This window comes from Xyrauchen texanus, chromosome 33 (genome assembly GCF_025860055.1).
Source record: "Xyrauchen texanus isolate HMW12.3.18 chromosome 33, RBS_HiC_50CHRs, whole genome shotgun sequence".
NCBI classification, from domain to species: Eukaryota; Metazoa; Chordata; class Actinopteri; order Cypriniformes; family Catostomidae; genus Xyrauchen; species Xyrauchen texanus.
In genome coordinates, this window is record NC_068308.1 from 16482888 (window position 1) to 16500980 (window position 18093).

Below are 18093 nucleotides of genomic sequence, written 5' to 3' on the forward strand. Positions count from 1 at the left end.
TTTGCGAAAGAGCTTTCTTCATCATTTACCATTTATTCACTCCCAGACTTGAGCCTTGCTAACCTTTGGCTCTTGAAGGAAAAGATGTTGATGGGTAAATAATGATCTGTATGTGCTTTTAAAATGTTGTGCCCACACTGACAAATACATGCTGATAGGCTTTGGCCGTGGCTACTTCTCTCTTGGGATCAGAATCCACTCCAAAAGCACTCCACTGGCTTATTTAACCACAGACATTACAACTATTTCATGGACATTGACCCATACCCTGAAACATGCACTCAATAATAAACAGCATGTCAGAAGAGTATACAAATAACCAACAGTGACATTATAATGCTGGTTGTAACTACAGAGTAGTTAATATTTGTTTTACTTTGTTTTATTCACTTAACAAAGTTCTTATAAATGCAGGTTGAAATAAGCATGTAATTATCATGTAATAAGTATGCAATAACCTTTTAATAATAACAAATTACCAACACATTGTTCTTAAAGCGGAATATTTTCTGACATAAAATAGCTCTAAAATCAAAAATAAAAAGACAGTAAAAAATATTTTTGTAAAATGTTACCATATGGCAACTCTGTACCACAATGTTCCAAAAGCTATTTCTTTCTTTAAAATGATCACATTATCCTTGAATTAAATTAACATTTCCATAATCAATTAATTATTTATATACTTTTAACTCATACAAACTAAAATTGAGTGAATCATTATTATAGCTAACAGTGCACTCTTCTTCCATTTTCTATAAAAAACATTAATGTGTTAATAAAATAAATAAATAACATAAATCATAATTGTCTTAAATGATACAAAAATGTAATTATATTATGGTAAACGCTTAAAAATAAATAAATAAATGCAATAATATAATTGATGCCACCATCTATAAAAAATCATTGGTGCAGTTATGTTGTAGTACAGAGTATTTTCTCCAATGTGGTACAGCATTGGCATACACCAATCAGCCACAACATTAAAACAACCTGCCTAACATTGTGTAAGTTCCCTACGTGCTGCCAAAATTTGTTTTTCCATATTCCGATGGTTGAAGTGAACATTAACTGAAGCACCTGACCCGTATCTGGATGATTTTATGCGCGGTACTGCTGTCACTTGATTGGCTAATTAGATAATTACATGATTATTGGTGCCAGATGGGCTGGTTTGAGTATTTCTGTAATTGCTGATCTCTTGGGATTTTTACGGGCAACAGTCTCTAGAGTTTACTCAGAATGGTGCCAAAAACAAAAAACATCCAGTGAGCTGCAGTTCTGTGGATGCAAACGCCTTGTTGATGAGAGAGGTCAACTGAGAATGGCTAGACTGGTTCGAACTGACATAGTCTACGGTAACTCAGATAACCACAAATGTTAATGTTGTGACTGATTGGTGTATTTTCTCAATTGTATTAAATTTATGACTGATAAAAATGATCAGTTAAGAAAAGCATATTTGTATCTTCTAAATGATGCAGCAAAAAATCATGATGTAGAAGAAACTGTGATATGTGTTTATTAGAGCATATTGTGGAGCACTTCAGAAGGTGTCTCACCCTGCGTTCATCATTCCAGGCTGAGACACCTTCTGAATGTCATGTGGCATAAAAAACAGCATGCTATTGGTTACTTTAAAGACTGCTCTTTTATTTCCAACAAAGCATTATGTTTTAGTTTAGTTTTTTTTTTTTTTTCAGAAAGAAAATGTAAGAATTAAAGGAATAAAGGCTACACCGTACCATACAGGGTAAAAAAAACAACAACAACACTGTATCATTAATGATGAATGTAATATCTGTGTTATAACAATGTAACAAGTATGAAATAACTATGCAATAACAACAAATTACCTCACATGACATATTTTCTATCTTAAATATATATAAAAAAGTAAAAAGGCCCTTTTTCACTTACACATACCAGGTTTGGGGACAACACCAGAAGATCTTCCTTTGGGAGGAGCATCATCACGTTGCCCACAGGGATAAGCACAGATTTTTCTGATGTCTTCTTTAATTAATAAGAAGTAACATCATTCAAAACTGTCTTTATCCCTGCGATAGCATGTGTACTCCTTTGTCTGACGAAGCCAGAGTCATGTTGAAGCCGAAGCAATGGAGAAGAACAGAGTGGATCCAGAGGAACATAGATACTACAGGGGTGTAGATTAAGCAGGAAAAGAATGCTTGGCTTTCAATAAAAGATGTAAAATAAAACAAAATAAAAATCGAATCATCCATTTTGTTTTCCACAGCTACATGGTGAGGAGTGAGGTTACACAGACTGACACATCCACCACAAACACAGACAGAGAGGGCAGAGGCAGAGGCCAAGGTAAGAAACACATTGTACTACACAGAATTGTCATTCCTACCATGGTGACTCTGAGACCGCACCGGCCAGTGTTTTTCCCCTAGAAGACACAACCAGGCAGAGTGAAGGTGTGAGTGAGCGAGTAACAACAAAAGACTGTGGCACTTAACACAAGCATGCTTTTTTGTGAAGAAATCAAATATCCATTATACAATGACCTCTAGAAAGGGAAGGGGACCATTCATTACAAAAATTGGCACATAGAGAAGAGATTAATATCCGAGTTGTCTTTCCGCTTGGCAAACAATGGCTTTTGACAAAATTAATTAGGATGGAGTGAATCATCATGCAGTTCTGCAAGAGAGACTGAAGTCATGGTGAAAGAAATGCGTCATTCACATTAGTACACTGAAATATGCTACAATTATTTCTGTGAGCATGAGACATAACACATTTGAATAACTTGTAGAAAAAAATGTAATCTGAACAAACAAACAAATGCTATTCACTTTTTATAGTGTTTACACACACACATTTGACCAAAACAAACAAATACAATGATGTTTTCACAACAGATAATTTATCAGTGAAGGTATCTGACAACCTGTGCGCATGTGTTGAAAGTTTTTTTCTTTTTTCAATTATGTTTAAAACATTTTACTCTTATCTTGAGTATTGAGTATTGTTCAGCATTTCTTTGTTCCATGTCTATGACTAACGTTCTCATTTCTGTGGCATCGAATAATTGTCAGATTCTGAGAAGCCTGTAATCTGCTCTTCCCTCATGGCAGGATAATAGTTAACTTCAGTATTCACGTCAAATCTGGAGTGGCAGTGAAATTCAATTTCACCAGTAGCACCCTGAATTACGGTCACAATACCCTCTTACATTCTATAATCCGGATCCACTCAGCCATTTGGCATATGTCAATACATACAATACAACTGATTTTATATCAAATTAAAGTCAACATTCAGCCTACTAGATGTCTCCAAAGACCCTACATGCAGGGCCGTGGGAAGATGATTTATGTTGGGGTGCTGTAGTGGGAGGTGTATTCTCACATTATTGATCTGTGAGTAAATGTATTTAGTGCTGATTAATTATGGAGAAAATATTAAACTTTTGCATTAGATTATTAGAAGAAATGTATTAGAATATTTGACAAATTACAACAGTGCAATGCTCTATTACTATCTTGAATTAAAAAAGATGGAACATATATCCCAAAATGCAGCGGCTACACTTTTCCTAACCAACTGAAAATATGATCCTTCTTTCTATTTAAATAGTTAACAGAGGCTGTTGCATATATGGGTTGATGCATGTTTTTCTTAAGCGTTTATTTGAGGATGTGATGCGCTTCTTTTCATTTTCTGGTGTCTTTGACCGATGACTTTAGACACAGATAGCTTCAGAATCAACAAGTGCTCACAACAAAATATCACTGGCTTTTTACCAGCATGTCAATTCGCAGTGGGCCACCTTTACTTGGATTATTTTTAGGGCATTATATAGAAGATTAAAAACACTGTAATCTTTATTGTCATGCGCAATCCAGGAAAAAGCCTGGAAAAAGTACTGATATGCTTGTTTTGGACGGGAATAAAATCAGTGGGAACTTATGTGGGGAAATGCAATCATTGCCTTGCCCCACATAAACCAAATCTCATCCGTATAGTGGTTTATGACATCACTTGATACAGGGTTGCGATTTTACTGATGGTTTCTCAGGGGATGTATATTAAGATGGGGACTTTTTTTTTTTGCTATTTGATTACCTACTATCATCTCTCCCTACCTGGTTTTTGGCTTCAAGCACGAGTAAACTTTTCTTATGGGCTGACAGACAGCAACAGAAGTGGGAAGTGGGAAAATTAAGGGGGAAAGTTCAGCACAGTGGATTACATAATATTACCTTATAATATAACATTGTCTATTACTGTAACAATCAGTGTTAATGAATGAGTGCAGTCATTTTACTTTTCTGAGATTTAGTCTTGGACAATTCTTTCTCAAAATTTTTCCCTCACTCATCTCTCACACACCCCTGCACGCTGTGCACATGCACACACACTGAACCCTTTGCGCATGGCAGACAAGAACATATCCATATTTTATGTTCAAAAGCCCAATCTGCACAGCACACAAGAACATAGCCGATTACATTTTTGCAGCAAGAGTATAGCATATCAGTGTCATTTTAAAAGGTACTGACAACTGTTAATATACATTGTTTGGCAGCAGCTTATAATAAACCAAAAGCATTACCATGAGATGCATGACTAGGCGCTCCAAAAGTTCAAATAGTACAAACGTCGCTTTGTGTTCAGGGGATGTTGATATGAAGGCCCTCATGATTTATAAATAAATATGTCACTATTCAGTATTGTAAATATTCTCAAGCATACAGTTTTTAGGAAAAAATATCCTAAATGTTTTAATATGTCTTTTTATATATATAAAAAGACTGACAAAAAGAAAAGAACAACCATCATCTCAACACCAGGGGGTGCTGCAGCACCCCTACTTCCCACGACCTTGCCTACATGGCACTATAAGTTCATGCAAATCTTTGAGCTTTGACTAACACTAAAAAGAGAGACAGAGAGAGAAAAACTTCACCTATGACATGAAAAATTGCTGTGAAGTAGCAAACAGTAATGTGCTGTTACAACAATAATACATGGCGTTATATACATGTAATAAGTATGCAATAAGTATGTAATAACAATAATTACAGACACAATACCCTCTAACAGTCGGTTATCTGCATCCACCCAGCCACATGGCATACATGAATACAAAAATGTAACTGATTTTATATCAAATTAAAGTCAACATTTAGCCTACTAGATCTCTCCAAAGACCCTACATGGCCTTATGAGTTCTTGCAGAGCTTTGAGCTTGACTAACACTAAAATAAAGAGAGCCAGGGAGAGAAACATCACCTATGAGATGAAAGAATGCTGTGAAGTAGCAAACAGTAATGTGTTGTTACAACAGGCAAGCAGAGGTGTACCACTTTGATCCATCTTTATTGATTAAATATCAGCCTTTTTTTCACCCACCACTCACAGCACCTCAGTAAAGGGGGCCTTGAATTTCTCAGTGTGATTCAAACAGCAGAGGCACAGGGTAGTCCAACAGCCCACACTGAATGACCCCAGCCTCTGAGAACAGACACTGTTGTGTGAGAAGTTAATGCTAGAAATAATGCAAGCAAATATCTGAAGTACAATCTACTGGTCAAAAAATTGGTCACTTTGTGAGACTGTCACTGTTGTTTATGGTAAATACAGGATAAAATGTACATATACAGCAGATTTTAGATGAGTTTGATGCTCTGTTAGGTGTAACGGTGCAATCTGTCACTGACAAAACTTGTAAGGCATGTAATGCACAACAATGACTAATGCATATTGCAGTTTCAACACAAATTCTGCATCTTCTGTTTAATCTTAACGCTGAAGTGTGTATTTTCTTTTTTCTTTTTATGTTTACTCCTATCCCTGCTTAACCTTCCTGTTATGTCCAGGCCATTTTGACCCATTTAAGAGTTAAAACACATAACAACTCATCTTAATCTTGGATTTGGTCAAAATGCATTTGGATTAACATCCAAATGATGGATAACAACAAAAATTTTTTTTTTAATTTTTATGATACTTTCTTTATCTTTCTTTTTTATATTTATATAGTGCTTTTTCTGATACTGCACTCAAAGCACTTTACACAGTGAACAGGGGATGCTCCTCACCCACCACCAGTATGCAGCATCCACCTGGATGTTGTGATGGCAGCCATAGTGCACCAGTACACGCACCACATACCAGCTGTTAGTGGAGAGGAGAGAGTATATAGCCAATTCAGGGATGGGAATTATTTGGAGGCCATGATTGATAAGGGCCAATGGGGGAATATGGCCAAGGCACCAGGGTTACACCCCTAATGTTTACGAGAAGTGCCCTGGGATTTTTATGACCATAAAGAGTCAGGACCACGGTTAAACGTCTCATCCGAAGGATGGTGCCTTTTTAAGGTATAGTGTACTTGTCACTGCACTGGGGTGTTAGGACCCACAAAGACCACAGGGTGAGCTCCCCCTTCACCTCTTCAAAAAGTTGCAATGAAAGAGAATGGTGACTGAGACTAACATTCTACCTAAAGTTTCCTTAGTCATTCTGGTTTGGAGTAACATGAATGTGAGTAAATGACCGAATTTTCATATTTGGGATAACTATCCTTTTAAAAGTCACCCATTAGACCCTGAACAGCAGTAGCTCTTCTGCCGAACACTTTTGGAGGGCAGTAAATGATTTAATTCAGACACTGTCAGGCAAGCATTTGAGGAGAGAACTAGACAGCCAATGAGCCAGGGCACCACAAAGATGTCACTAAGATGCTGACAGAACACTGTGTACTCCAACTGGCCACCAGACTCATTCTTCCTTGACAGCAGCAGTCGATGTTCACAGAGATTTTCATTTAGATTGTGACCATAAGTAAACAGTTCTACAAGAGTGCTGCAGGAGTTGTCTGCTTTTCATACGAGCAGGTCACGCCGCAGTGGTGCTTTTTGAATGGAATCCATCAGATGAACCAGAGAAGAGGGATTTATACAGGGTTCCCACATCTTTTGACCAATGAATTTCTCATTGTACAAACAAACAATTGACATAAATGCATATTCCTGAGATTTGAATCCAGTTCACTGAGCAGAATGATCTACCTGTAAATTCGGCAAAAGTAGGTTGTAAGTTCTGATGCTGAAATCGGTCTTTGCTAACCAAAATTGTAATCACTGCCCTCTGTCCACAGAGTGGCGCAAAAAGTGAGTTCTATTTGTAGTTGTAAATGGTGTTTTAATACAGTCAACAGGAATCATATTCAATGATATAATAACCAATTTTGACATTCTCTGATATTTCCAGGGTTTCCATGACTGTTAGATCTCTGTTTATTTTTGTTTATAATCTTTGGGGTCACTGCAGATACAGATATGAAGGGAAATAAAGCAGTGTATGTCAAGTGATTCGGATCATTTCACATTCCTTGTGTTATAGGCTGAGAAACACTTGGAGAAACCATTGTTTCACTTTTGACAGTTCAAGGGTAAACATTGTTGAAAACTGCTGTTTTATCTTAGACAGTCACGAAAAACAAGCTATTGTAAAAATTACAAAGCACTCTGTTTACCCTGTAGGACAAATCAGATTTTTTTTTACACATATCATGAGTAAAACTGAGGATTATCAGTTAATAAACGCATAGTTTTCACCCTGTTCCTCACAGTCTCACACAAAGCTATCAAATGACATAAAAACACTTTTACTATAGCACATGACTTGTAAGAAGATATCCAATCACAAAGTAATTAGTTATCTAATACTTACTTTATAGAAAAAAAGTAGTGCATTGTATTACATTTAAAATTCTTGTAATCTGTTTACAGTTAGTGACTTTCAATGAATTGAATTACTTTTAAGTACATTACAGTATAGAGTTAGTATAGTGCTTATTTCTTATTTATGTACAATACATACATTATTGCCCTGTAATGAGTCATTTTGAAGGAGAAATGTGTTGAAGTGAGTGTATGACTTGTGTGTAACACTGAACGAGGAAGAAATGTAAAAATTATTTTGAATTTGTTGAGCAGAAAAGTGTTTTAGAAACTAACTTAAAAGTAAAGTAATTAGTAATGTGATTACTTTTCAATTAAGTAATCATTACATTAATCTAATTACATTTTTAGATAAATAATTAGTCATTTGTAGTGGATTACTTTTTTTGAGTAACTTAACACTGGTTTCTGCAACTATAAGGTTTAGGTTTAAGGTTTAGGGTAGGTAGATTTTATTGATTTAAAACTCAAGCATGAACCTCATCTGTTTGGGAGAAAATGTAACTTGTTTTTAGTCACAAACAGTGGACATTTCACCTCGGATCTACTCTGGGAAGTGTAAGTAAACATGTAAGATAATTTTGCAAAAATGATGCCACAGTCACATAATTTTCATGAGATCAGGCTGGAATAAACCCAGCATGTGAATCATTGCAAAGGAGACAATGTATCACGACTATTAAACAACTTCAAACTGCAATAAAGTGTTCAGAAGGCACTGTTCATGCTGAGGAGGGGGGCAGAAATGTGCTTTCATGTTACATGGTGGCAATATTCACTGGCACACATTCAAGCGCAGTTTTTCTTATATCAATTGTACATCAGCAGTGGCTTGTTTTCAGGAGGTGGGCCACCGTGGGTCCCTCAGCTTGAAGCTCCTGATAGTCAGAGGCCACAGGGCACTGGCCCCAGTCTGTTAACCATCTTTGATCAAAATATATGGTTTCCACAGTCATGGATGATTAAAATAGGTGTTTCCAGGCCTGGAAAAGTCACGGAAATTAGTTAAATTCCAAAAATGGTAATTTAATATACATTTTTCTAGTTATGCTCTGTTCTACAATATTTTAATAATTGGCCAAAAAGAATAATTAACCCCTAAAATTCCTAAAATGTATTAAAAAACATAAAAAAAACTATAAATGGATCTTTTATTAGACAGTGAACTTTTATATACAGAAAAAGCACAATACACACCCTTGCTGTGTCTATTCCCTCCACCCCACTGCGCTAGTGTGAACGCACCAGTGACCAAAACCAAGGCGGTCTCACTGCAGTCAGTTTAAAAAAACACTGCTTGTTATTTACAAGCTTACTTTGTCTCTGCATTGCCATCCTAAGTATCTAAAATCAACACTTGCTGTGATAAGCACTCAGGTGGAGTAATAACTCACATTAATTAAACATCCCTCACAGCAGCTCACTTGGAGGGGGCCTTTTGTTCCCGATTACAGTGGCTCACTTTCATTAGCATATAAAGAAATCAATCAGCATCCGGGTCTGTATGTGGCTGTACCTGTAGAGGGTAAAAGCAAGCTGGCGTGCTGTATGTGTGACCGGTACGTGGTCCCAAAGTGAGTGATTTGCTGATGTCTGTGTGATCTTAATGATAGCATAGTAACAGAGAAAGATAGTTTCAAATGTCAGTCTTACCACACATCAGAACAAAGCCCAAAGGTACATAGCAGAGTAGGGTGCCATGCACAGTTGAATTTAGAATGCCTTTTGAATTCCTCAATTCTGGAATTTGTCTTAAATTTAAATTGATTACAAAAAAATAGTTAAAATCCTTTAAATCAATTTTGTAACACTTAATTTACAGTTTATGTGTTACATGTATTACATGTTACTATTATTAATTACTATAGTTATAAAAAATAACAATATGTAAGTACAAGCAGCTCTACAAAATAATAACACAGCAAATACATGTAGTTGATTAGTATTAATCAATAATTTGGGCTGTCAATCGATTACATTTTTTACAAAAATGTCAATCGATTACAACTTAATTATGTATGCTGATTAATTAATCGCAATATAAATATTTGCTGAGAAAGCCCCTCAAATAACAATAATTCAATATATAATGATTAAATAATTAGAAATAGTTATATTTTAATAATTATAAATAAAATCTATTTATATTATATAAAAAATACAGATATTTAAAATGCTTTACATTATTTTTGACACACAAATAGAGCATAATAAAAGACAATACAAAAAGAGGATTTAGAATGCAATATATTGTTTATTTCCATATTATTGAACATAAGCCTACCGTTGGCCTACAGTTAACAGTAATCCATTTTGCATTTGTATTTGTCAATCAGCCCGAGATTTATAATAATGATTATGATTATAATATGATTATTCAAGGATGTGTCAGTGTAATAAACATACCATCATTTGCGTCGCATAATAAACATACCATTTGTAGGTTGCTGTGTCAAGCTAAACGAAGTGTCAAGCTGTGTTTGAATACAAGAACGTGTTCTCACTTTATAATAATGTTACATTTGTTAACATTAGAAAGTGCCAGGGCTGGACAGGTAATCTGGCATACCAGGCATTTTCCCGAGAACTGAGTGGGCCGGTGGGTTGCATTTTGGGAACCCCTAGAAGGTTCTATATAGAACCTTTCCACCTGGCTCAAAAAACCCTTTAGGTTTCTTTTAATAGAACCATTTAAAAGGGTTCTCTATAGAATCTTTTAAGGGTTCGAAATATGAAGCAAACTAATTTTTCAAATGGGGCATTTTCAGAAACATTAGATGATATTAATAATCAGTGTTTGAAATGCCAAATACCTAAAGACTTTATATAATGTGTTCTCTAACTGTCACTCACTCGACATTGTGTCGATGTAGTGACACTAGGGGTCACTCTTGGGAGCCCGGGACACCTCTGATCTTTGATATAAGGCCAATGGGAAATGGCGAGTGGTATTTGCATGCCACTCCCCTGGACATATGGATATTAAGGAGCTGGTGTGCATAAAGCTCATTTAGATTTTCTCTTCGGAGCCAGTGGTCATTGATTCAGAATGCTGAATTTCCCACAGCTTCCATTACATCTCTGCTGGATCCTGAAGGCACATTACAGCGGCTTTCTCCCCTCTCTGCATGGGTGCACTGCAGAGATCGCCCCTGGGCGCTTCGGCAGATCTACTATAGTATATTCTAAAAGAGTTTTTTCCACCTAAAAGAGTATATTCTAAAATAGCGGCACACATCGAAATGTCTTTTTAAAGACATTACTTTTTAAAGATGCCCTTCCGGTTGTGTATTATTGCCGGATGCAGTCGATATCTCTCACCTTCAGATGGCCAGGATCACTGTCTTTAGTGCCTGGGTGCCGCACATGCCGAGACATCTTTCATGGATGCGTCTTGTCCTCATTGCGAGGACATGACCATGGCAACGTTGCGGTCAGCTAGCTTTCGTCAGAAAGCAAGCCACCCCAGCTGCTCCCTGCCTTGGTCCTTCTACCCCTGGGTATGAGGCCAGCGTGGCAAGCACTCCAATGGTTGACCTGTTTGAAGGCGGCAATCTGTCGCCGCCTTTTCAGCCCTTGGAATGACCTCACATTTCTACGGGCAGGTGTTCCCCTAGAACAGGTCTCCAGGCACGTTGTGGTTATGACCGACGCCTCCAAGACGGGCTGGGGCGCTGTATGCAATTTGCACGCTCCTTGTCGGACCCTCGGCTACAATGGCTCGAGTTGTTGAGAGGTTCCGGCCGTTCATCCAGGGCAAGCATGTGATGGCTAGAACAGACAACACGGCAATGGTAGCATATATCAACAGCCAAGGGGGTTTACGCTCCCCTCATATGTCACAACTCGCTCACTGTATCCTCCTCTGGAGTCAGCAGCACCTCAAGTCGCTGTGAGCCACTAACATCCCAGCCGACCTCAACACCACATCGGACGTGCTGTCATGGCAGGTCACTCACAAGGGAGAGTGGAGACTCCACCCTCAGGTAGTCCTGCTGATCTGGAGTCTATACGAGCAGGCAAAGGTAGACTTGTTAACCTCCCCAGAATCCTCCCACTACCCGCTCTGGTACGCCCTTACCGACGCACTGGCACACCGCTGGCCACCTGGACTACGCGAGTATGCATTTCCCCCAGTGAGCCTGCTTGCACAGACCCTGTGCAAGGTCAGGGAGTGCAAGGAGCAGGTCGTCTTAGTAGCACCCTACTGCCCCACCCAGACTTGCTTCTCGGACCTCACGCTCCTCGCGTCGGATCTCCACTCGAAATGCAACCCCCCCTCCACCCTCTCTAGGCGGGGTGTGGTCTCTGTGGTGTCTTCCCCTTGGGAGTGACTAGTAAATTCCTATTTCTGTGATTTCAGTTAAAACTCAACATCATATGGGGCGTGGTAGTTCAAACATAATTTGATCAATTCAAATGGAGCAATTTTTTACAACCCTTGTTGATAGGAACTGGGAACTGTCTAAGCAAACATGTAAGAGGAGGTTTCAAGACAGCAGATAAAATCAGTGCTCTGGCCTCCAGGAATTTAAATAGGTGCTTCAGTTGTTAAGATTCTTTGTAGTTAGCAAAGTGCAGCTTGAATCCTATGTGTTATCCTTCTGCATACTAAACACAAGCAGTTTAATTGGGTGTGTTTGCTTGCTGATATATTCTGGGTATAGGGCATATTAACTATGTTGATTTTCTTTGCAGAAAAGTGTATGTTGTCCTTTGTAATGAATGTGTATGTCAAGAGAGTGCAAATCTGTGACTGATCTGAAGAGCAGCTAAAATAAACATGCATGGCATGCTTCAGTGACCAGCAACTGATATCATTAATGAATGTGTTTTGAATGAAAATCTATGATGATAGGAAGAGAAAAGAAGGGGATTAAGATGGGGAAGGACAGAGAAAGTGACTTGGTGTAATGTGAGATGGCAAATGTTTTTTCAGTACTTTCCGTGAAGCTACATGATCAAATGTAAAAAAGGTGGTTTTAATTACAGGAATAAAAGCTTTTTGCTCTCAGCAAGCTCATTATATAGAAAGTGTGCCGTGGGAGGCGGGATGAAACATACAACTGCTGATACCACTGTCATTCTTTTGCTGATTTTCATTCCTACTATGCAGTAAATTTTCATTTTCCCATCATATATGTCTTAATATAGGCTATTGGGTAAAACATTACATTTTTATTCATCACAATTTCAAAAATTAACTGAACATTAGGGGTTAAATTAATTGGTTTTGAGTAAATGTTGCCATTTTCCCCATTTCATCTCCTAGAGAGCCATGCCATACAGTAACTTCTAAAATTAATGACAGATTTTTTTTTGTTAAGTGTTTGATATAGGTGTTTTCTTGGAAATATTGTTTTAATTGGTAATCAATTAACAGGATTTCCTATACTCTCAATGCACTTTCCTTCCTTTCAGTCTTTTGTATTATCCCTTTACTGAAGTTAAAATGCCTGAGAAATTATTTTATACCCTTTTATAGAAATAATTCCATACATTACAACACAAGCTTTTTATTATTCAAAGTAACATAGTTAAAAATGCACTGCATATCAGGAATGAACCACCTGTGCACACTTATTCTTGCATCAAAACATATTTGACCTCTCCAAATTCATTCCCATCAGCTGTCGTCATCAGTTATGAAACAAGCATGTCATTGAAATATGAGAGCCTCTTGTCTCAGGGCGCCTATATGAAACGAACCCTCTCTGATGCTCGAGTGTCTTAAGAACCATTTAGCTTAAAGGTCTAGAATTTTCCAAAGTTCTCTCCTTTTTTCAAATCAGAGTTATGTTGCCATGTTAAAAGCTTGAGAAAAAGTTTTTGATGTGTTATGAAAAGCTATCATGCTCATGGTGAAAAACACCAGTCTTGTTCTTGTTACTTTATGTTGCCCACTTCCCCTGTGTCATCAATGAGGAGAGTCAATGTCATTTTTATGGTATTGAAAGTGTAAACAATTAAAAGGGACTTTTAAAAAAGGTCAACCCTAAATTTACAAATTAATTATAATCTGTCTCAAGTTCTGATGAAAGATTCGAGCAAGAGATGTCATGTCTTGAGGAATGAGTTAATGAATAAGAATATGTTTCCACAAAAGTGAAATGTGAAATTAAAATCTTGACATATTCACTGGGAGATGACATTTTCCCATTTCAGTTGGCCTTTTCATGAACAAAAGAGACAAGACAAAATATTTGTGAGCATTGTTGGTTGTTTTACTTGTTGCTACATTACTTTTTTTACAGTGGCTTTAATAACATTGAATGTCTTCCTCCATTTATTGCTTTTGTGCTTGTCAGATAAGCCCTCAACTTTCAAAGCATCACTAACTGGAGACAACAACAAATGAGAAAACACTCAGATTTATACACACCTTTATGCTCCTCTAACTGTTGGCAACATGCATGACTACACACACACACACACACACAGCTGTTTGCAAACCATTATGTAAGAACCCGAGTTAATGAAACAGGCAATGTTTCTTTATCTAGCTAAACTCAGACAAAACCATAAGACAAGACGCTCCCAGCAGCAGAGGAGCAGTGTTTAGAAAAGAAATAGCAAGCGAAGGGAAGATAAGTCAAAGCCATAATTTAGATTATGAAAACAATAAAACCAGCAAAACCAAGACAATGGGACTACCAGCCTGCAAAGGCTAAACTGCCGACTAACACACACACACACACACACACACACACACACACCTATGAATAAAGCAGCTACTTTGAAAGGGAAAATTAAAAAAAATACAAATTGTACAACATTAACATCTTAGTGTTAATTAGGACCCATAAAGTTAAATAAATAAACTCTTTAAAAGGTGTTTCAGTGGCAAAGTTTGGAATAGAATACTATCTCACTACTTGCTGAATACTGTGCAGTATACACTGTAAACTGACAACTCCTTTTTAAAAAGTAGTAAGTAAAAATATAGGCATTTTTCAATAATAAATGTTTCAAACAGTAGTATGAGCATGATATGTTGCATTGTCTATAGCTCCAATATTGTAAATGTTTGTTTGCAATCTGGTTTGGTGTAGAATTTACCCATGCAATGTTTGAATTCTTTCATCGTTCAAATTTCCATTCTTGATACCCAGCAATACATTTTTGACATAGATTTTGTTTTGTGAATTTCTCAGACTATACATGTTCCGGTCCGCCTCTGATAATGACATTTAGGTCTACGCTGACACCATAATGTGTTTCATCAGGAAGTGCATATATGATTGAGTGTCGACCAAAACAATATGGATCTACCCTAACCAGAAACCGTAGATTAATAGCAATTTTCGCGCAGCACTTAATAAGCGTACCTCTGCTTTTAATTCCGGAATGCAGAGGAGCATAAACAAGCCAGTTATGCCCTATGCAAAACTATCAAAGCAGCCAAACACCAGTAAAGGAACAAGATTGAAGGACAGTCCAACACCACAGACTCTAGAAGCATGTGGCAGGGAATTATTATCACAGACTTCAAAGGGAATACAAACTCTTGCCGTGAACACTGCTGCCTCTCTCCTGAATGAGCTTAAAACTTTTTATGCTCGTTTCAAGGGAAACAACACCGCCCTCGTTGAGACAGCTCCTGCAGCCAAAGCTGCAGAGGTTAGTTCACTCTCTGTCACTCTAGCGGATGTAACCCAATCCTTCCGACGGGTGAATATCCGTGAAGCCGCAGGTCCAGACGGCATTCCGGGCCACGTCATCGGAGTGTGCGAAAACCAACTGGCTGGTGATTTATGGACATTTTCAACCTTTCTCTCTCCTTGTCTGTGGTCCCCACATGCTTTAAAACTTCCACCATTGTGCCTGTACCAAAACAATCCAAAATCACATGCTTAAATGACTGGCATCCTGTTGCTCTGACCCCCATGCTTTGAGAGGCTAATCAGAGATTACATCTGCTTTGTGCTATCTGCCTCACTGGATTCACTGCAGTTTGCTTACCGCAACAACCGCTCCACTGATGATGCCATTGCATCTACACTACACACTGCTCTCTCCCACCTGGAAAAAAGGAAAACATATGTGAGAATGCTATTTGTAGACTACAGCTCAGCATTCAACACCATAGTGCCCTCCAAGCTTGATGTGAAACTATGGGCTCTGGTCTTAAACAACTTGCTGTGCAGCTGGATCCTGGACTTCCTGTCAAGCAGACACCAGGTGGTTAGTATGGGCAGCAACTTCTCCTCATCACTGACCCTCAACATGGTAGCTCTCCTGGGCTGTGTTCTCAGCCCACTCCTGTATCCCTGTACACACATAACTGTGTGACACACATAGCTCCAATGCCGTCATTAAGTTTTCTGATGATACGATGGTGGTAGGTCTGATCACTGACCATGATGAAACAGCCTACAGAGAGGAGGTGCGGACTATGACACATTGGTATCAGGAGCACAAACTCTCCCTCAACGTCTGTAAGACCAAGGAGCTTGTAGTGGACTTCAGGAGGAAAGACCATCACCATCAATGGAGCACCGGTGGAGAGAGTCAGCAGCTTCAACTACCTCAGTGTCCACATCACTGAGGAACTCACATGGTCCGTCCACACTGAGGCTGTTGTGAAGGTTCACCAGCGCTTCTTCTTCCAGAGATGGCTGAGGAAGTTTGGAATGAATCACCACATCCTCACACGATTCTACACAGCACTGTAGAGAGCATCCTGATGGGCTGCATCACTGCCTGGTATGGCAACAGCACCGCCCTCAACCGCAAACACCTTCAAAGTGTGGTGTGAACTGCCAGACATATCACTGGAGGTGAGCTTCAGTCCCTTCAGGACATCTATACCAGGCAGTGTGCGAAAAAGCACACTGCCTTGTATATCATCATCAGAGACTCCAGCCACCCAAGTCATGTGCTGTTCTCACTGCTAACATCAGGCAGGCGGTATCACAGCATCAGGACCCGCAGCAGCCGACTTCATGAAAGCTTCTTTCCCCAAGCAATCAGACTTTGTGTAATATTTAGAATACAGTGTATTTTATTGTATACAGTCTTCTTATTTTTTGTGTACTGTATATTGTATATTATTAGGTGTATATTGTGTTGTGTAACAAGATGTGTAAACTGTGTTATGTGTAAATCAGATGTTTATTGTAATTGTCATACTGCTACGTTGCTTGGAACTGCACCCAAGACTTTCACCCACTGTTGCACTTGTGTATATGGTTGAGTGACAATAAAGGGATTTGATTTAAGCAGAAACCAATCATATAGGGAAATCACTTACAGTTACATTTACTTCTCCATCTTACTTTTGACTCCATTATCTCAAAGAAGACGGATCATGTGAGTTCCATTGTCTTCATAATTATTGGTAGTTGTCGTATTACATAACTGCTCTTTTGCAACAAAAGTAAACATTTTCACAGCTTTGTCAAGCCATTAAAAATTCCCACATCACATTAGTCGCTGTCAAAACCTTTAGGTTACTCGTGTAACCTCAGTTTTCTGATAACAGGAGTGAGGTATCTCACTATGGGAACCGCCTTTGGCCTGAACAATCCTGGAAGCACCAATGATGAGCAGTGATAAAGGAATCCCACCTCCCTCATATACAGTGAGGAAAATAAGTATTTGAACACCCTGCTATTTTGCAAGTTCTCCCACTTGCAAATCATGGAGGGGTCTGAAATTGTCATCGTAGGTGCATGTCCACTGTGAGAGACATAATCTAAAAAAAAAATCCAGAAATCACAATGTATGATTTTTTAACTATTTATTTGTATGATACAGCTGCAAATAAGTATTTGAACACCTGAGAAAATCAATGTTAATATTTGGTACAGTAGCCTTTGTTTGCAATTACAGAGGTCAAACGTTTCCTGTAGTTTTTCACCAGGTTTGCACACACTGCAGGAGGGAGTTTGGCCCACTCCTCCACACAGAGCTTCTCTAGATCAGTCAGGTTTCTGGGCTGTCAGCTGAGAAACATGGAGTTTGAGCTCCCTCCAAAGATTCTCTATTGGGTTTAGGTCTGGAGACTGGCTAGGCCACGCCAGAACCTTGATATGCTTCTTACAGAGCCACTCCTTGGTTATCCTGGCTGTGTGCTTCGGGTCATTGTCATGTTGGAAGACCCACCCTCGACCCATCTTCAATGCTCTAACTGAGGGAAGGAGGTTGTTCCCCAAAATCTCGCAATACATGGCCCCGGTCATCCTCTCCTTAATACAGTGCAGTCGCCCTGTCCCATGTGCAGAAAAACACCCCCAAAGCATGATGCTACAACCCCCATGCTTCACAGTAGGGATGGTGTTCTTGGGATGGTACTCAACATTCTTCTTCCTCCAAACACGGTTAGTGGAATTATGACCAAAAAGTTCTATTTTGGTCTCAT

At 38.5% G+C, this 18093-nt stretch overlaps 1 protein-coding gene across 1 annotated transcript in view; it reads right to left on the reverse strand.

The window, feature by feature from the left end:
* Positions 1–18093, reverse strand: part of LOC127626785 (protein shisa-6) — a 100454-nt gene that overhangs the window by 31240 nt on the left and 51121 nt on the right. The window contains exon 5 of the mRNA XM_052102819.1: positions 2384–2422. Within this exon, the coding sequence (XP_051958779.1) occupies positions 2384–2422 (39 nt within the window). The remainder of the gene's footprint in view (positions 1–2383; positions 2423–18093) is intronic.